Here is a 20,874-nt window from a genome sequence, read left to right on the forward strand (position 1 = left end):
CCTTATAGATTGTAGCTTGTGAGCAGGACCCTCCCTCCTCCTGTAACTGCTGAGCTGTGCGTTACTTTGTGTTGTCTTTGTTCTCTGTACATGTCCCCTTAATTGTACAGCGCTGCGGAATATGTTGGCGCCATAGAAATAACATTATTATTATCACACCCAGCACAGCAGAGTCCTGCAGACACTGAGGCCCCTGATCATGTGACCCCTGACTCCTCCCCTCCTGTGACCTCATCACAGGTCCTGTGCGCACAGAACAGCCATATATCCAGTGTGCGGCTCTGCAGGTGGAGGTATGTGGAGATTCCCCATTACTATTAACCCCCTCAGTGCTGGGGACCTCTCTACTCTCGTTCCCATATAACTTACTGATGGAGGTTTCTTCTCTTTCTCTGGAGCCAGAGCTTCTGTTATCTCCCATAGACGATGAATAGAGAGAAGTGCACACGTCTCCTGGGAAACCTCTCTGCTTTTCTATATATATATCACTTGTTTCTTCAGGTGACATTTATAATTGCGGCTGTTATAATTAATGACTCCTGTAAATCCCCCTCATGGCCGCTCCCCGGACCCTCCAGTGTCATCGCTCTTTGTATATCTGCCGGTCTCCTCCATATTTCTGGAGTGCCTGTGACCTGCGCGGCTCCTGTAGTGATAATCTCCACCGCCCCCCGTGTAGACGGCAGATTCTGGGGGACGGACATAAAGCACATGGCGTTCAGGTTATAGGTGTACATACGCCACTAGGAACAAATGCCAAACATCAGACAGAACTTGCAATGTAATCAAAAAATTAGCTTAACTAATATGTACAGAAAGCAGCAAATGCTTTTAAAAACAAAAAGTAGGGGGAATACTTTTTGTTAAAAAAGCCTTATTCATCTCCAAAGAAATATATTGAAGGAGATAGAAACAATCGCCCTATAAATATAACAAAAAGATAATACATAAAATAGAAAAATTGAGTATAGAGTCATGTGCATGCTATATGCATGAGATTCTAAATAATGCAAATAAATAAGAAATAACAAAATAAATATATGCAAAGAAATAATAGGATGCAAAGGCTAGGTGAGCCTGATAGTAATAAATGCAGTAATCTACACCTATTTACATCATCTACAAAATGATCTACATATATTTAGAAAGAAAAGGTCAAAAGACCCATAGTCATAAGAATATATGTAACCCATCAGACCCATATACAGTTGTGCTCAAAAGTTTACATACTCGGGCTGAATTTTTGCTGTCTTGGCCTTGTTTCAGAGAATATGAATGATAACAAAAAAACTTTTTCTCCACTCATGGTTATTGGTTGGGTGAAGCCATTTATTGTCAAACTACTGTGTACTACAAAATGAAGGGAGAGAGTCTGAGAACCCATGCGTTTCGCCACAAAATGTGACTTCATCAAGGGTAAAGTGACAGTGCTAAGTCAGATATCCATATATATAAGCAATATAACAACTATACAAGTCTGAAAACAGTTACCTATAGTCAAATAACATGGCGTAATTTCCAAGGCGAGGAGAGTTATAGGAGTGTCCTAATATGGCAATACTATTAGCTTTGTGTGGGACACAATGGAACGTACTGCCGGAAGAGACTTATAAATGACGTATTGTTCAGTGTGCATGTCACGGTGGAAATTACGTTTAAGGAAAAGAATGCATCTGACAATGTCATTGGCGGTGAACGTGTCACCGTGGACCGCATAACTTGAAATGACATATAGATAAAGCCTACCCAGTATATGCGCAAAAATGAAAATCCCATTTGGAAATGACGTTTCTGTAAAATACACGCGCTTCACAATGGAGCGCATAATTGAATTGGAAAAGAAGGGGGCATGTCCATAGGAGGAGGGACTTATCTACATTGGGCAGTCTCAATAAGAACAAGGGCAGAGATATAGACAAGAATGAAGGGAGCTAAAGTAGCCCCTCATACACTGCTCATATAATGCAGCAAATCAGGAGCCAAGGCCTCAAAGAGTGATGGCTGCAATTAGCTTACAAATCAGTGTTTCGGTTGGTCATTCCGCATTCCGCCGCGGAACAGGGGTTCTGTGGCGGAAAGCACAGGCACCAACCACCGCAACCAACACCCAAAGCACAAATTGGGAGGTGTAAAAAGGGATGGTAAAAAAATGTAAGAGGTCATACAGTACAGACCAAAAGTTTAGACACACCTTCTCATTTAAAGATTTTTCTGTATTTTTATGACTAGGAAAATTGTACATTCACACTGAAGGCATCAAAACTATGAATTAACACATGTGGAATTGTATACTTAACAAAAAATTGTGAAACAACTGAAAATATGTTTTACAGTCTAGGTTCTTCAAAGTAGCCACCTTTTGCTTTGATGACTGCTTTGCACACTCTTGGCATTCTCTTGATGAGCTTCAAGAGGTAGTCACCGGAAATGGTCTTCCAACAATCTTGAAGAGTTCCCAGAGATGCTTAGCACTTGTTGGCCCTTTTGTCTTCACTCTGCGGTCCAGCTCACCCCAAACCATCTCGATTGGGTTCAGGTCTGGTGACTGTGGAGGCCAGGTCATCTGGCGTAGCACCCCATCGCTCTCCTTCTTGGTCAAATAGCCCTTACACAGCCTGGAGGTGTGTTTGGGGTCATTGTCCTGTTGAAAAATAAATGATGGTCCAACTAAACGCAAACTGGATGGAATAGCATGTCGCTGCAAGATGCTGTGGTAGCCATGCTGGTTCAGTATGCCTTCAATTTTGAATAGATCCCCAACAGTGTCACCAGCAAAGCACCCCCACACCATCACACCTCCTCCTCCATGCTTCACGGTGGGAACCAGACATGTAGAGTCCATCCGTTCACCTGTTCTGCATAGCACAAAGACACGGTGGTTGGAACCAAAGATCTCAAATTTGGACTCATCAGACCAAAGCACAGATTTCCACTGGTCTAATGTCCATTCCTTGTGTTTTTTAGCCCAAACAAGTCTCTTCTGCTTGTTGCCTGTCCTTAGCAGTGGTTTCCTAGCAGCTATTTTACTATGAAGGCCTGCTGCACAAAGTCTCCACTTAACAGTTGTTGTAGAGATGTGTCTGCTGCTAGAACTCTGTGTGGCATTTACCTGGTGGTCTCTAATCTGAGCTGCTGTTAACCTTCAATTTCTGAGGCTGGTGACTCGGATAAACTTATCCTCTGAAGCAGAGGTGACTCTTGGTCTTCCTTTCCTGGGGCAGTCCTCATGTGAGCCAGGTTCTTTGTAGCGCTTGATTGTTTTTCCAACTGCACTTGGGGACACTTTCAAAGTTTGCCCAATTTTTAGCACCGACTGACCTTCATTTCTTAAAGTAATGATGGCCACTCGTTTTTCTTTACTTAGCTGCTTTTTTCTTGCCATAATACAAATTCTGACAGTCTATTCAGTAGGACTATCAGCTGTGTATCCACCAGACTTCTGCACAACACAACTGATGGTCCCAACCCCATTTATAAGGCAAGAAATCCCACTTATTAAACCTGACAGGGCACACGTGTGAGGTGAAAACCATTTCCGGTGACTACCTCTTGAAACTCATCAAGAGAATGCCAAGAGTGTGCAAAGCAGTCATCAAAGCAAAAGGTGGCTACTTTGAAGAACCTAGAATATAAAACATATTTTCAGTTGTTTCACACTTTTTTGTTAAGTATATAATTCCACATGTGTTAATTCATAGTTTTGATGCCTTCAGTGTGAATGTACAATTTTCATAGTTATGAAAATACAGAAAAATCTTTAAATGAGAAGGTGTATCCAAACTTTTGGTCTGTATTGTATGTCTTATATTCTAGGTTCTTGATGAGCTTCAAGAGGTAGTCACCAGAAATAGCAATTAATGGGAGAAACACAGTCCAGTTTGCAAATCCAGCTAGATTCTGCACCAAAAAGTGATAATGTAATGTTACCCCCCTAACATTAGTGGAGATCAATTCCAACCCACTGATGATGGTGCCATTAATTTTACATTTATGGTGTTGCATGTAATGGGTGGCCACTGTAGAAAGTGGTTTACCTAATTTGTGGTGAATTTCTGCCTTCGCAATATTAGAAAAATGCTGTTGTATTCGTTTACGGAGTTCCTGTGTGGTTTGACCTACATAAAGCATCAGACATGGACAAATAAGGACAACATTTTTTGACCAACAATTAATATAATTACCTAGAGAATATATGCATTGATCTCTTGGATTTGTAAAGATCTTTGTTTGAGGCATAAATGGGCAAATAGAACAATTGTTATGTTCTGCTACCAGAGCTAAGGAAAGAGAGGAGATCTGTCCCTACGATAGAACTCAGCTTGATCCCTACGATGTAACAGGGAACCTGATCCTGCGATCAGACCTGCTAAAGTCCTCAGCTAGTCTGTACGGAGACCTATAGATGTGGGGAAGGAATCCCTACAAGTACTAGGGACTGGGAGCAAAATGGACACCTCCTAACAGAAATAGTAGCAGACAGACAAACAAACAAAATATAAAGAACACAGAGGTCCGAAGACCAAGCAAACTAACAGAGTTAGATACTGAGCACAGGCTAGCTAAAGAGTAGTAATACAATGAAGTCCAGCAAAGCCAGAAGGGCGGAGCAAGACTAAATAGGCCAACAAGGTCATGTGACCAGCAATAGAAAAAACCTAAGAGCAAGGTTCTAACAGTACCCCCCCTTCTAAGAGGATCCTCCGGATCCCCTAGGACCAGGCTTATCAGGAAATCTCCTGTGAAACGCTCTGATAAGTCTGGACGCGGAAACATCATCTGACCTCACCCATGAGTTATCCTCGGGTCCAAAACCTTTCCAGGCCACGAGATACTGCAAACTACCTCTATACCGTCTAGAATTAAGGATGCGAGAAATTTCATATTCCCCGTCCTCCACCACCGGAGGAACAGAGGCAGAGGCGTCACAATCCGACACAACAGCTTTTTTCAACAGAGAGACATGAAACACCGGATTAATTCTCCAGGAGGTAGGAACCTCCAACCTAACAGCAGATTGGTTGACAACCTGAAGCACCTTAAAGGGCCCTACAAACTTGGGACCCAATTTCTTAGAAGGAATCCTCAACCGCAGATTCCTAGAGGACAACTAAACCATGTCACCAACAGCGAACAAAACCTCCTGTCGTTTCCTATCAAAGTAGTCTTTAGATTTTCTGTTAGCCTCCTGAAGATTACCACGCACATCCGTCCAAACTCTCTCCAAATCGCCGGAAGAATTCTCCTCCTCAGGCACGGCAGATACCAACTTGGAAAACGACCCAAACGACGGATGTCTCCCAGAACAACAAAAAAAAGGCGAACAACCAGCAGAAGAAGATGTATGATTGTTCAGAGCAAATTCAGCAAGTGGCAGAAACTCAGACCACCCCTCTTGATTGTCTGCCACAAAACAACGCAAGAACTGCTCAACATCCTGGTTTTTCCTTTCTGTCTGGCCATTAGATTCAGGATGATATCCGGATGAGAACGACAAATGAACTCCCAACCTGTCACAAAAGGCGCGCCAAAAACGAGCCACGAACTGAGGTCCCCTATCAGAAACAATGTCAGTAGGAACGCCATGAAGTCTGACAATTTCCTTGACAAAGGCCTTAGCGAGAGTCTTAGCGCAGGGCAGTTTGACGAAGGGAACCAAGTGACACATCTTGCTAAAACGGTCCACGACCACCCAGATGACAGTAAAACCCTCAGAGGGGGGAAGGTCAGTTATAAAGTCCATAGCCAAATGTGTCCAAGGAGCACTGGGAACCTCCAGAGGGCAAAGTAACCCCGCAGAAGGAGTATGTGAGGACTTAGATCTAGCACATATAGTACATTGACGCACCCACTTAATGACTTCCTTCTGCCATCCAGGCTACCAAACTGCGACCCACCAGTCTCTTGGTCTCAGAGATTCCGGGATGACTTGCCAACCGAGATTCGTGACACTCAACAAACAAATCTCTCCTAAAGGTCCCAGGCACAAACAACCTCCCATGGGGAGTGTTAGAGGGGCATTCTCCTGTGCTTTAAGAATCTCATCTTCCAAAACGGAGTCCAAAGCAGCAATCACAACACCTTCTTGTAAAATGTTCTCCTCTTTCTCAGCACCGACTATGGGAGAAAAACTACGAGACAAGGCATCCGCCTTAACATTCTTAGTACCTGGGATGTAAGTAACGGAAAAATTAAACCGCGAGAAAAACAGTGCCCACCTAGCCTGACGGGCATTCAGGCGCTTGGCAGCATCAAGATATATCAGATTTTTATGATCCGTAAAAACCTGAACGGGAAATTCAGCACCTTCCAAGAGGTGGCGCCAGTGTTCAAATGCGAGTTTAATAGCCAATAATTCCCGATTACCAATATCGTAATTCAGTTCAGTCTCCGAAAATTTTTTTGCAAAAAAGGCACAGGGATGTACTCCATCCCCGTTATCCTGAGACAATACTGCACCAACCCCCACAAAGGAAGCATCAACCTCAACCAAAAACGGCTTAGTCACATCAGGCTGCATAAGGATGGGAGCAGAGGTGAACCTCTCCTTGAGATACACAAAAGCTTCAATGGCCTCTGAAGTCCACTGAACCGCATCAGCACCTTTCCTGGTGAGATCGGTCAGAGGTTTGACAATAATAGAAAAATTTTTAATTAATTTTCTATAATAATTGGCGAAACCCAAAAACCTCTGTATCGATTTCAAACCAATAGGCCTAGGCCATTCCTGCACCGCTTGAACTTTCACCGGGTCCATCTCAAAACCTTCGCTGGAGATAATGTAGCCCAAAAAACTAATTCTCTGTACAGCGAACTCACATTTCTCCAGCTTAGCAAAAAGCGAATTGTCGATTAATAACTGTAATACTTCACGTACGCTCCGCCAATGAGACTCCAGATCCGGCGAATAAATCAAAATGTCATCCAAATACACAACCACATTTTTGCCAATCAAAGGTCTAAGGATGTCATTAATAAGATTCTGAAAAAATGCAGGAGCATTAGTAAGACCAAAAGGCATAACCAGATTCTCAAAATGACCCACAGGAGTGTTAAAAGCAGTCTTCCATTCGTCACCCTCCTTCATGCGCAACAGATTGTATGCCCCCCGAAGGTCAATTTTAGAGAACCACTTGGCCCCCACTAACTGGTTAAACAGATCAGGAATCAATGGCAGTGGGTAAGGATTGCGTACAGTAATTTTGTTAATCTCACGAAAATCCAGACAAGGACGTAAACCACCGTCCTTTTTTTTTACAAAAAAAAATCCAACCGCCACAGGAGACTTAGAGGGCCTAATGTGACCGGCGGCCAAACTTGTCTGTATGTATTCCTCCAAAGCCTTTCTCTCAGGAATAGTAAGGTTAAATAAACGACTTTTAGGAAGAGTCGCTCCAGGGACAAATTCAATAGTACAATCATAGTCTCTATGGGGAGGCAAAACCTGCGATTCCTTCTCAGAAAAAACTCTCCAAAAATCCTGAATAGGAACAGGCAATTCCCCCCTATCTACAGCTGCAATACGCCCGTTACAACACTTGTCATAACATTTATGGCTCCAGGATTTAATTTCATTGGTAGACCAATCCAGTACAGGATTGTGCAATTTTAACCAGGGCAATCCCAACACCACCGGAGAAGGCAAGTTATTCAAAACTACCAAATCCAATTTCTCATGGTGAACACCATTAATAGTGAGAGGAAATTCACAGACCTTGAGAGTAACATTCTTCAAAGGGGAGCCATCCACAGAAACCACAGCAAAGGGGGGTGACAAAGGTTTGGGTTTTAAATTGAGTTTTTCCAAGAATCCCCCATCAATTACATTCAGAGTAGACCCACAATCGACAAACACCCGAAATTCCATTAATTTTTCCTGAGCAATAGTGGAAGCAGCTAAAAATACACCCTTGGAATTTAAACAGGCAATACGGGCATGACTGACCATTTTTTTTTCTTTCTTCATACGAAGCACACAGCTTTTAATGAAATGACCAGAATTTCCGCAATAGAAACACAAACCTTCAGAAAATCTGCGGTCCTTTTCTTGAGAGCGAGGTGCCATCGCTCCAATCTCCATCGGCTCTCCACTGTCAGTACACACATTCTCATGACCAGAAACTGACATAGCAGAGGATTTGCTCTCATTAACCCTTGCACGCAGTCTCCTATCCACCCGTATAGCTAATTGCATAGCCTGTTGCAAATCTTCAGGTGTGGGATAAGCAATTAGCAGGTCTTTAACCCTTTCACTAAGCCCAGCAAGAAACAGACTCTTCAGAGCAGAATTGTTCCACCCTATTTGAGTAGACCACCGACGGAAATGAGTACAATATTTTTCCACATTACCTGATCCCTGTCTCAAACGTCTCAACTCAGTCTCAGCAGATGAGACACGGTCAGGATCATCATATAATAGCCCCAAAGCAGAAAAAAAACTATCCACTGATCTAAAGCATGTATCACTAGGTTGCAAAGAAAAGACCCACTCCTGAGGCTCTTTGCGCAAAAGTGACATTATGAACCCTATGCGCTGGGATTCATCCCCAGAGGACCTGGGTCTCAAACGAAAATACAATAAGCAAGCATTTTTAAATGAAAAAAATTCTTGGTGTTCACCAAAAAATAAATCAGGCAAACGTACCTTAGGCTCCAAGAAATGTGCTCCAGGACAGTTACTCACGTGCTGATGGAGCTCGGCCACCTCCAGAGAGAGTCCCTGCAGGCGTTTAGCCAAATCCAGAACCGACACCATAATGGAACAGAAAAATCTTTCCTTAGAGAATTTGCAGGCTGGACTTACTGTTATGTTCTGCTACCAGAGCTAAGGAAAGAGGAGATCTGTCCCTACGATAGAACTCAGCTTGATCCCTACGATGTAACAGGGAACCTGATCCTGCGATCAGACCTGCTAAAGTCCTCAGCTAGTCTGTACGGAGACCTATAGATGTGGGGAAGGAATCCCTACAAGTACTAGGGACTGGGAGCAAAATGGACACCTCCTAACAGAAATAGTAGCAGACAGACAAACAAACAAAATATAAAGAACACAGAGGTCCGAAGACCAAGCAAACTAACAGAGTTAGATACTGAGCACAGGCTAGCTAAAGAGTAGTAATACAATGAAGTCCAGCAAAGCCAGAAGGGCGGAGCGAGACTAAATAGGCCAACAAGGTCATGTGACCAGCAATAGAAAAAACCTAAGAGCAAGGTTCTAACAACAATCACCACAAGCAAATGAGCCCTTACGAGAAATACCCCTATGTAGGTTAGTTGGGGGGCATCTAAAATGACTCCTGACAAGGTGGTCCTTTAAATGTCTGGCTCTTCTCACTGTGAGGAGTGTTTTTTCAGAGATGATGTTGTGACGACACATCTTTTCTTCTTAATTATGCTTGACATAAATTCAGTAGGCCAGGAGCCACACGCTTTTATCTCTATGTTGACTTTTGAATTTGTGTTCTTCTTTGGTAGGTCAACACAGACTATTGTTTGAATAAAAAACCTGGAGGTCTGAACTGAAACGTAAATTGATGTGGATGCAAAATGTAAATGCATGTTCACACAAGGCCATTAAACAGAGAGAAGCCAAAAACAAGAAAAATACCCAAATAACTGGAAGTAAATGGATAGATCGCACAGTGCAAAAATAATAATAAATAATAAAGGGTATTTAGTTAACAGAATTTTGATCAAAATAATGTAAAAGCTATCCCGCCACGTCACGGCAACCCTTATGGGACAGTCCTAACTCTAATATTAAATATGCTTGACATAAATTCAGTAGGCCAGGAGCTATACGCTTTTATCTCTATGTTGACTTTTGAATTTGTGTTTTTCTTTGGTTGGTCATCACAGACTATTGTTTGAATAAGCCTGGATGGTGACACTTGAGTTGATATGTACTGCAACTTATTGTCAGCTAGCCTTGCATGACAGGGTCATGAAACAATTCTGTTTGATAATATGTTCATTACACTTAATACCAGGCCATGCAGCTTGTAGACTTGTATTGTTTGGGCGGTTATAGTTTAGCCTTCAGTGTTTGCAAGTCAACATTGGGAGATGAGCTGGGGATACTCAGACAATGTGAGTTAATATCATCATCCCTGACCCTTGACCTGTGAATGGACAATTGTGAACTATAGAAAGGGGGTCTCTGCCTCTGTTTGGTGTGACTCTACAGGATATCAGCTTAGGGGACCCCAGCCTCAGCTGGAGGAATACAGATTTGCTCCATTGACCATCACTGAACTCTCAGATGTTTTGAAGAAATCCAGGTTGGGACAATCAAGTCACCTGGCCACATACCTCACTGCTCTATTCCCGGGGAGCCAGAGAAGGGTTAGAATCTGTAATTTGCATCATCTTGGGTATTTGCTGGGACTGTTCTATATGTTATTGTTTGCTGGTGGTTCAATAAATTATTGCCACACTGTTTTACCCTCACCCTGTGTTGTCTGAGTAGTGTTCTGCCCACGATAAAAGAGAGTGGGCGTTCAGTGGTATGAGCCCTGGTCCATGAGGTCTTTCTAAAGACAGCGGACAAGAGCACCCACTAACCCCCGTGTCATCACAGATGTTTTTTGATTACATTGCAAGTTATGTCTTATGTTTGTTATTCGTTCCTAGTGCCATATGTACACCTATTTTTTCCATTTTCTCTTGGCCTATGTATTAGTATACAGCACAGGGCTCTTTTAATATTTATGCAGTGCTGATTCATTCTTCGTTATATTCCGCTTTCAGCGTCTTCCTCATCTTTGACTTCTGGTATCGGTGACGGAGCTGCCTTCAGATGATATTAAATGTTCCAGTCCATACAAAATCTACACGTTATATTTCCGCATATATTTACCTTTAGTTAGTCCAGTAATAGTAATAATACATATGATACTTATGATGTTACATTGGCATCTTCTTCCCATTCAGGTTGCTACAATATTGAATCCTTTCTGTGGAGATTTTCTATATAACAGAATTTTTCTGATTGAACATCAAGGATAGATAGGGACAGGAACAAGATGGTGGAGAGGATATTACACCTCACCCTAGAGATCCTCTTCCGGCTTACTGGAGAGGTGAGAGATTCTGATGACGTCACATTACATCATTCTTATCTATGGGAATAACAGATGGGCAGAACTGGAGCGGTAAGGACTCTGGAATTGTCTGTAATGAGATTTATTACTGTGTTTCTCCATAAACAGGATTACACAGTAGTGAAGAAGACCTCTAGTGAGCACTGTCAGGACTCTGTGTCTGAGGGATGGGGAAGACCCCTGAGCCCAATCACGAGGCCTCCACCTCACACCCTGATACATGAGGACATCAATGACCAGAAGATTCTAGAGTTTACCTACACGATGATTGAGCTGCTGACTGGAGAGGTGACACTGCTGGGAATGCTGAGACATTATACAGTAACGCTATGAAGGGAACGGGGGATGATGATATCATTGTGTGTGTCAGGTTCCTATAAGGTGTCAGGATGTCGCCGTCTATTTCTCCCTAGAAGAGTGGGAATATTTAGAAGGACACAAAGATCTGTACAAGGATATCATGATGGAGGTTCCCCAGCCCCTCACATCACCAGGTAATAGACAGGACTAAATACACACGGCCTATAATTATCTGTATGTAAAGAATGAATTCATTCCCTGTATGTGTTTCCTCCAGTTCTATCCAGTAATAGGACAACACCAGAGAGATGTCCCCGTCCTCTACTTCCAGAGGATTGTAAACAAGAAAATCCCAATATTCCTCAGGATCATCAGGTAGATGGAGAGAAGGTGTCATTAAATCTTCGCTATGTTGTGTAGAAGGCTGTAAAGGTCTTGTGTTCAGTTCTATTTTATCCACCAGTATTATACACCGAGTGGCCAATTTATTAGCGACATTCGTCCTTTCATGATTATAGTTTCTGTATATGGAAATTAGACCAAAGACCCCGGAGTGCAGAAGAAAATGAAGTGACCATTTTTCAGTGTGAATCCACATTACATTGAAAAACAAGAGTGATCTGAGCAGCTTTGAATGAGGCACAGTCATCAGTGCTGGGGTCAGCACCAGTATTTCAGAAACTGCCAACTTTGTGAGACTTATACCTACAATGTGTAAGGACTATACAGAGAACGTTGCTATCAAGGATAAACTTCTATAGAAAGGGGATCATGTGGATGTTAACAACTCATCAAAGAAGATATCAAGAACCTTTCTTAGGTGGTGCACAATTAATGCAAATTGCAACTGAATCCATAATACATTAGGAATTACAAATGAACTAATAATTTCAGTCTGCTAAAGATGGGAGTAATGATGTGGTTAATGTTTTTTGCTCACATCCTGTGTCCTCTGATTCTTTTGTATGGATGTTTGGAAGCTAGAGCTTACCTAAGCATTGTGGACGACCAAGTTCATCACTTCATGGCAGCTGTTTACCCTGTGGTAGAAGGACAATGCCCCATGCCACAAGTTTTTGTAAAAAAGTATCCTGTCTCCATTGGCCAACATTTCAACATGAAGTGTGATCATTAGCAACAAATTGATGAGATTCTGATGGCCACGGAGGTTGAATGCTGTATTGGTGTCTCTAATAATGTGGCCATTGCGTGTATGTTTTATACTTGGTGGAGATGACAGGATAAAGCTGATCATAGACATTAGATGTTGTCTGGATCTTCTCACAATTTTCTTGTTATGGAAACTGCTGGTTAGAATTACGAGCCAACAGTTTGGATTTATCCAGGAGACCAGCAGCTATGTGATAACTATTGCTGTCATGTCATTTGTGGTCGTCTTGTTAATTTATAATCTTGCCTATTCTTTTACACGACTTCTCCATTTCTCTGTGACTTTTACAATCTTTGTTTCAGGGTGAAGATCTGCCCCATATTAATACTACAGAGACATATGTGAGGGATGATGAGTGGTGTAAAGAGGAGATTCCTACAGATAACTGCACAGGTGAGTAGTGATCACTAAATGCAGAGGAGTCACAGATTTTATTCATCCAGATGCTGTGAGAGAAATTTTCAAGAAAAAACATGGCTTAATTGTTCTGGTTTTTATACATATGGAGCCACCAAATGTAAATCCTGCCATTATGCTCAAAAAAACACTACCTTCCCCTCAATTAACAACCAACACATTTTTATGATGAAATATTTTATTAATTGTAATACTACACATGTGGTTTCTTTAATAGAATGTACAATATGCCAATTGCAATATACTGGATGTACAACAGGTCCTCTCAAAGAACGGATTAGGCGGCATTTATCAGATGCAGTTAACCCCTCAGCCATCTCTCCCTCTGCAGTCTCTAGGCATGTTGCCAATGTTCACAAAGGCAGTCTTTTAGGTTTAAATTTTATTGGGCTTGAAAAAGTTCATAGACCTCTGAGAGGAGGTGACCACAGGAGGAAGCTTTTAAATAGAGAATCTAAGTGGATTTTTACTTTTGAAACTTGCATTTCGCATGGTTTGAACACCATGATCTCATTCTCCAATATTAACCTTCACCTTTGATTTTTCTCCCTCTTTTTTTTTTATTTTTCCTCTCATGTCTATTTATATGAATTGATCTATTAGATTTAACTTTATTTATTGCTAGTTCGATGCTGAAGATAATTTTGTAATGTATTTATTGCTGCCAAAACTTTCTTCACCTTTAACTCTTTCCCCCACCCCTTTTTAATTAAGGGAAATATCCCACATCCTGTTTGGATAAGTGGAGGTTAGTTGGGAATTAAGTTTAGACCACGAGTAAGGCTCATTGCCATAACATGTAGGTTCTTTTTTTCTGCGTTCTCCTCTGTGTCTGAACTTTCCTAACCTTTATGGATATTTTAAATGTTAGAGTAAACGTTAATTTTCAAGACCTTTCTGGGACTACACTATTATGCTGGATTGTTAATCTTCTTGTACTACACATTTTATTCATCCAGATGCTGATACAATTATGTGATGAATTTTTAGGGTGTATTAATCAGCATTTTCATACTTATTTTATTTTTCTATTTTTACTGCATTGTTTTTGCAAAGTTTGATTAGGCAAAATTGAAATGATGCTTTTCAGAATAAAAAGAGAGTTAATCTCCGCACGTTTTGTTCTGGATATACAGAATTGTGACTTCCGCGTCCAATCACTGGTCACAGCAGCGATGCATTTTTCACCGCTGAAATCAGTGAGAGGCTGAAGTGGTCCCAATTATAAGGTGAGTATGCATTATTATTTTATTGTACGCCGGACCATAGTTTTTCTAATTCATGGGATATAATAAATGTACTAAGGTTTTCTTTACATTGTTTTTACTCTAACCTGAATTCAGGACCAGGATTAAAAGTCTCTGAGATAACAGCGAGACTCCTAGGGAACTGATTTAGGCTTATTGACTTAAGATGAGACACATGGGGGCACTCTTCAAGGTCACTTGGCAGCTCCTAAGATGGCTACTTTGAACAGGCTTGGAGCTAATCCATTTTTAAGATCCCAGGAGTTGCCCTGACCTTCATCCTTTAACTGCTGCATAGGGATCTGGACTTAACAGGTACGTCTAGGCTGGGGCAAGCTGTCAGGTAGCCAGCTCAGAACCAGGAGGTACGGGCAGATACAAAATCGTCAGGCAGGAGAAATGTCAGTATAGAAGTCAAACTCAAAAACAGTAATATCCACTAAGATACAGGATCTGTGATACACAACTAAAGTGATTTAGGTAATAACTGGCAGTGGTAACTTATTCTCAGGAGCTTAAAGGGGTTGTCCAGTACTATTGATAATTGGACAATGTATTTTTATGTTGAAAAGAAGTTTCTTTGTAAATACCTTGCACTGCTGTTACTGTCTGTGAGCGGCGCTATGGCTGGCCGCTCACAGGCATCACGTGACCCAACATAAAACTACATTGGCTAATTATCAATAGTAGTGGACAACCCCTTTAAATAGTGAGCAGCCAAACCCAGAGCTAACAGTAGGTAGAAACACAAACTAATGGAGTTTAACCCCAAAGCTTCTTCACTGATTATAGACACAAGTCCCAGGAGTAAAACAGGGCTACTGAATAGTCACCCTGCATCGGCTGACGATCGAAGTAGTAATAGCAAGGACCTGCCCCGTCACGGATGCCACAGTCCCTATCATCTTGAGCAATGGTAGATGACCAGAAATGTGATTTTAAAATCCAATGTCTTGTATACACCTGGATGTCAACTTAGAGAAATGTCCCCAGGTGTTAAGTCTCCCCTGGGAGTTGGATCAAAGCCCTTGGTCTGCATGTGCAGCTGAAGTACAGTACAAATATTACGTTGGTGCATTGCACAATCCGGTAGAAGGAACGGAGGCTATAGAGACTAAACGGCAACTTGAGCTGTTGAATCCACGAATAAGCTGGAGGGTCAGCGTAGAATGACTGATGAGGGAATGTAGAGATAGAAGCACATTTGAGTAGACTTAGCAATGGGGCAGAATAAGTGAGGATCCTCCTGCAACAAAGAAATACTAAGTGTTGTTGCTCAAAGGTAGAAGACGATAATTGAAATAACCTTAATAACGTTGACGGAAAAGCACAAATATATTGGTATTCTCTAGAAAATCGACTAGATAAATTTATCCTCAGCTTTAGATACAGAAGCTAAAGCTTCAACATTATAAGGAAATGACCAACGTTTCAATTTGTTTGGTCAATTCATGTTACAAATGCTATTTACCTTTGTGGATTGCATGGCCAACTGTGTTCACAGACATTGATTTCTGGAAGTATTCCTGAGTCCAAACAGTGATTTGCACGACCGAATCATGTCTGTTTTTAATATAGTGCCACCAAAGGGCCCGTAGATCATGAGATTCCCAATACTAACCTTCGGCATTGTTCCTGTGTGAATGAATTTCTCTCTGATCCCTAAATCTTTTGATAATATTATGTACTGTAGATGGTGGTGTATTCAAAATCTTTGCAATTTTACAATGAGGAACATTTTTCTGAAATTGTTCCACAATTTGTAGACGCAGTTGATCACAGATTGCTGGACCTCTGACCATCTTTGCTTCTGGGAGACTCTGCCCCTCTAGTATGATCTGTTTATATATAGTCATGTGACTTAGTTGAATATTGACCCTCAAGCTGTTTTTCATTAGTAGCACTTACTTTTCCTGTCTTTTGTTAACCCTGTCACAACTTTTTTGAGATGTATCACTGCCATCAATTTCTAAAGGAGTTAACTTTTTCAATAAAATGGTGAAATGTCTAACTGTTAACTTTTGATATCTGTCGTGAAGAAAATATGACTTTAACCCTTTCATCCCCTGGGCCATTTTCTGTTTTTTTCAAATTAGTTTATTTTCCCCCTTCTTCGAAGAGCCATAACTTTTTTTAGATTTCAGTCAATATAGCCATGTGAAGGCTTGTTTTTTTTGGAGGGATGAATTGTACTTTTTAATAGCTCTATTGTTTTTACCATATAGTGTACTGGAAAATGGGAAAAAAAATCCAAATGTGGTGAAATTGCAAAAAAGTGCATATTTAGATTTGAGAGTCCTCAGTGGTTGATACCTTTTAATGGCTAACTGAAAAGATGGTAACAAATTGCAAGCTTTCGAGAATACTCAGGTCTCTTCATCAGGCATAGTATAACACAAAATCTGAAGAGTCACATATTTATACACAATAAGACACACAAGAAAAAAAAATGCAATAGGTAAGACAGGTGATGAAAAGCAGAAATATTTTTCTATCTACTGGCTAACACGGTACAAGAATATATATTTTCCCTATATCAAAAAAGTGCAATTACACAATATTTGGTGAGGCTTTTTATTTCTCATGTTCACTTTATGGTATTACTGATCTGGCAATATGATGCCCCAGGTCAGTATGAGTACGCAGATGTCAAACATGAATAGTTTATTTTTTTTATTTAAGTGGTGAAAAAAAATTACGAAATTTGTATGAAAAAAGGTTTTGCCTTTGTCGCCATTTTCAGAAAGCTGTAGCGTTTCCATTTTTCGGGATCTAGGGCTGGGCGATGGCTTATTTTTTGCACCCTGAGTTGATGTTTTTCCTGTTACCATTTTGGTGTAGATATGATGTTTTGATTGCCTCTTACTGTATTTTATTGCAACGTTGCGGCGGACAAAAAAACGTGTTTCTGGTGTCTCTATTTTTCTTCTCTTTACGCTGTTTATGATCAGATTGATTTTTTTTTTATATTGTTAAAAACTTTTTCCCTCAGTTTTTGCTTTATTTAATAGCCCCCTTAGGAGACTTGAAGCTGCGATCATCCGATCACCTGTGCTTTAGCACTGCTATGTTTATCAGAAATCATGATCTCGTATAAACTCCGACCACTAGCCAGCATTCACAGGACTATCATGACTGGCACGGGGGTCTTCTACAGACCCTTGGCTGTCATCACAACCCATCAGCACCCTGCGATCACGTCACTGGTAAGCTGATGGGAGCGTGGAATGACGATCGCCCAGGCGACACGTGTTAAATCCCGCTGTCAGAGATTGACAGCGAGATTTAACACATTTACAGCTTCTAAAGGCACATGACAGCTGATTTAGTCTCGTGTCATGTGAGGGGACAGCGCTGGAGCCCCATCAAAGTCAGGGACACAACATATAAAGTAAATACACATCATATGTCGTGAGAGGGTTAAGAGATTTCCACATCATTGCATTCTTGCTTTCTTTACATTTTACACTGCATTCCAATGTTTTTGGAATTGGAGTTATTTGAGGTCTTTTGTTGCAGACAATGTCTTACTCAGATCAAAATCTAATTTTCAAATTGTATAGACATGTTTATAAATAAACATTATAAAATGTATAATAGAATTAACATGCCTAAAGGCACTGTTATTGAATAATATCAATTGTTTCATCTTTGGCAGATGACTGTACCAGGAGCTCAAAAGAACATATGATATTTCCAGATGTTAAAGCAGATGACCGTAGTATCACACCAGATACATATGAAGACTACGCCATTATTCAAGATACACCTCCAGCCTTTCACAGCAAAGATGTATCATCTGATCCCTTTCAACAGGTTCTTTCTACTGATTCAACAAAGACTTTTAAACAAAATAAAAATAACCAAAGAGATGGTGAACATCAAAGAGATCACGCAAGAAAGAAGCCATTTTCATGTTCAGAATGTGGTAAATGTTTTCCAGACAAAACAAGTCTTGTTATACATCAGAGAATTCATACAGGAGAGAAGCCATTTTCATGTTCAGAATGTGGGAAATGTTTTAATAAGAAAACAAATCTTGTTACACATCTGAGAATTCACACAGGGGAAAAGCCATTTTCATGTTCAGAATGTGGGAAATTTTTTAATCAGAAAACAAATCTTGTTACACATCTGAGAATTCACACAGGGGAAAAGCCATTTTCATGTTCAGAATGTGGGAAATGTTTTGTAGACAAATCAACGTTTGTTAACCATCAAAGAATTCACACAGGTGAAAAATTATTTTCATGTTCAGAATGTGAGAAATCTTTTAATAAGAAAATATATCTTGATACACATCTGAGAATTCACACAGGGCAAAAGCCATTTTCATGTTCAGAATGTGAGAAATGTTTTATTAAGAAAACAAATCTTGTTACACATCAGAGAATACACACAGGGCAAAAGCCATTTTCATGTTTAGAATGTGGGAAATGTTTTAAAAGGAAAAATAATCTTGTTTCACATCAGAGAATTCACACAGGGGAAAAGCCATTTTCATGTTCAGAATGTAGGAAATGTTTTGCAGACAAATCAATTTTTGTTAAACATCAACAAATTCACACAGGGGAGAAATTATTTTCATGTTCAGAATGTGGGAAATGTTTTAATAAGAAAACGTATCTTGCTACACATGTGAGAATTCACACAGGGCAAAAGCCATTTTCATGTTCAGAATGCGGAAAATGTTTTACTCAGAAAACACATCTTGTTACACATCAGATAATTCACACAGGGCAAAAACCATTTTCATGTTCAGACTGTGGGAAATGTTTTAATAAGAAAACAAATCTTGTTTCACATCAAAGAATTCACACGGGGGAGAAGCCATTTTCATGTTCAGAATGTGGGAAACATTTTTTGCAGAAAAGAAATCTTGTTACACATCTGAGAATGCACACAGGGTAGAATGCATGTTTATGTACAGAATGTGGGAAATATTTTCCGAACAAATCAAATCTTGTTACGCATCAGAGAGTTCACACAAAGGGAGAAGCCATTTTCATGTTACCAACGTGGGAAATATCTTACATTTAAATCAAATCTTCTTAGACATCAGATTATTCACACGGCAGAAAAAACATTTTCATGTTTAGAATGTGGGAAATGTTGTAACCAAAAATACATTTTTGTTTCTCATCAGAGCACTCACAAAGAGAAGTAGTCATTTTTATTTTTATTATTGACAAATTGCACAAGGTACAGACATCAGTTACAGTGAAAGTAAAGTCTTGTGTCATAGTTGAGATATGGGAAGCAACTTAAAGGATTAATTGATGATTCAGTAACATAGGAAATTATCAAAAATCATTTGTCATCGAAAAGCAAATAGAATCTAAATAACTCACTATCGGAAATATTGAGAAATATTGAAAATATTAACCATTTCTCCCAAGCCCCACTTCGCCCCTCCCATATCCCCCATTTGTCACAATAGGAGAGCTGACAGCCCAGCATCTGTCTCTCTGCAAATTATCACCCACAGCCGAAGTAGCTAAAACAAACGCTTGCACACAAGAGGTGCCACCAACCTACTTAAAATGCGATTGTGTTTTCCCCTGGCTAAGGCAGCGGATGATTAGACAACAGGCTTGCGACAATTTACATGGAGCTGAGGAAGTTTCATTCCCAGGACTTCAAAGGGAATATAACCAAAGTCTCCAGAAATTCCATAATTCTGATAATGATGGGACCCATATTTTTAGTGGCAGGGTCAACCAAGGAACAAGATGCTTATTTTTTCATAGCCATAAGTCCCTCTTGGGGGCTGTGGCACAAAAGTAACAAAATAGCAGATGACAACTACGCCATGTGTGGTTTATAAATCATAATAGAAAATATGGTATCACTTTTGGGCTTCTGGGATCAACCAGCGAGAAGTTATCCCAAAAACCAGTTCTCTTAGTAAAAATGTGCAGGCTAGTGTCCATCCCATGTGATGTCAGCACAGGGAGTGTATGGGCGGGTCTCCCCTTAGGTATAAGAGAATCCACGGAGGATAGATAAGCATTCATTGCCATGGAGGTACAGTTAGGTCCATATATATTTGGACAGAGACAACATTTTTCTAATTTTGGTTGTAGACATTACCACAATGAATTTTAAACAAAACAATTCAGATGCAGTTGAAGTTCAGACTTTCAGCTTTCATTTGAGGGTATCCACATTAAAATTGGATGAAGGGTTTAGGAGTTTCAGCTCCTTAACATGTGCCACCCTGTTTTTAAAGGGACCAAAAGTAATTGGACCGATTAAATAATTGTAAATAAAATGTTCATTTCTAGTACTTGGTTGAAAACCCTTTGTTGACAATGACTGCCTGAAGTCTTGACCTCATGGACATCACCAGACGCTGTGTTTTCTCCTTTTTGATGCTCTGCCAGGCCTTCACTGTGGTGGTTTTCAGTTGCTGTTTGTTTGTGGGCCTTTCTGTCTGAAGTTTAGTCTTTAACAAGTGAAATGCATGCTTAATTGGGTTGAAATCAGGTGACTGACTTGGCCATTCAAGAATATTCCACTTCTTTGCTTTAATAAACTCCTGGGTTGCTTTGGCTTTATGTTTTGGGTCATTGTCCATCTGTAGTATGAAACGACGACCAATCAGCTTGGCTGCATTTGGCTGGATCTGAGCACACAG

General features: G+C 40.5%; 1 protein-coding gene across 1 annotated transcript; it reads left to right on the top strand.

The window, feature by feature from the left end:
- The first annotated feature begins 218 nt into the window (after positions 1 to 218).
- LOC141272063 (uncharacterized) lies at positions 219 to 20,312 on the top strand. Its single transcript, XM_073682371.1, has 7 exons — positions 219 to 293; positions 10,930 to 11,078; positions 11,208 to 11,387; positions 11,470 to 11,593; positions 11,677 to 11,774; positions 12,873 to 12,963; positions 17,893 to 20,312. The coding sequence occupies exons 2-7, from the start codon at positions 11,022 to 11,024 to the stop codon at positions 19,143 to 19,145; spliced, it is 1,803 nt and encodes a 600-aa protein (XP_073538472.1). The 5' UTR covers positions 219 to 293; positions 10,930 to 11,021; the 3' UTR covers positions 19,146 to 20,312.
- The last annotated feature ends 562 nt before the right edge of the window (positions 20,313 to 20,874 follow it).

The sequence above is a fragment of the Phyllobates terribilis genome, unplaced genomic scaffold (assembly GCF_046119375.1).
Source record: "Phyllobates terribilis strain yellow unplaced genomic scaffold, ASM4611937v1 Scaffold_5__5_contigs__length_657084704, whole genome shotgun sequence".
NCBI lineage: Eukaryota > Metazoa > Chordata > Amphibia > Anura > Dendrobatidae > Phyllobates > Phyllobates terribilis.

What these genes read in the sequence shown, in the direction of transcription:
- LOC141272063 (XM_073682371.1), top strand. Translation starts at nt 11,022, where the DNA reads ATGGTGGAGAGGATATTACACCTCACCCTAGAGATCCTCTTCCGGCTT. An exon ending in CCAGCCCCTCACATCACCAG is followed by an intron (nt 11,594 to 11,676) that starts GTAATAGACAGG and finishes TGTTTCCTCCAG; the next exon opens with TTCTATCCAGTAATAGGACA. An exon ending in ATATTCCTCAGGATCATCAG is followed by an intron (nt 11,775 to 12,872) that starts GTAGATGGAGAG and finishes TCTTTGTTTCAG; the next exon opens with GGTGAAGATCTGCCCCATAT.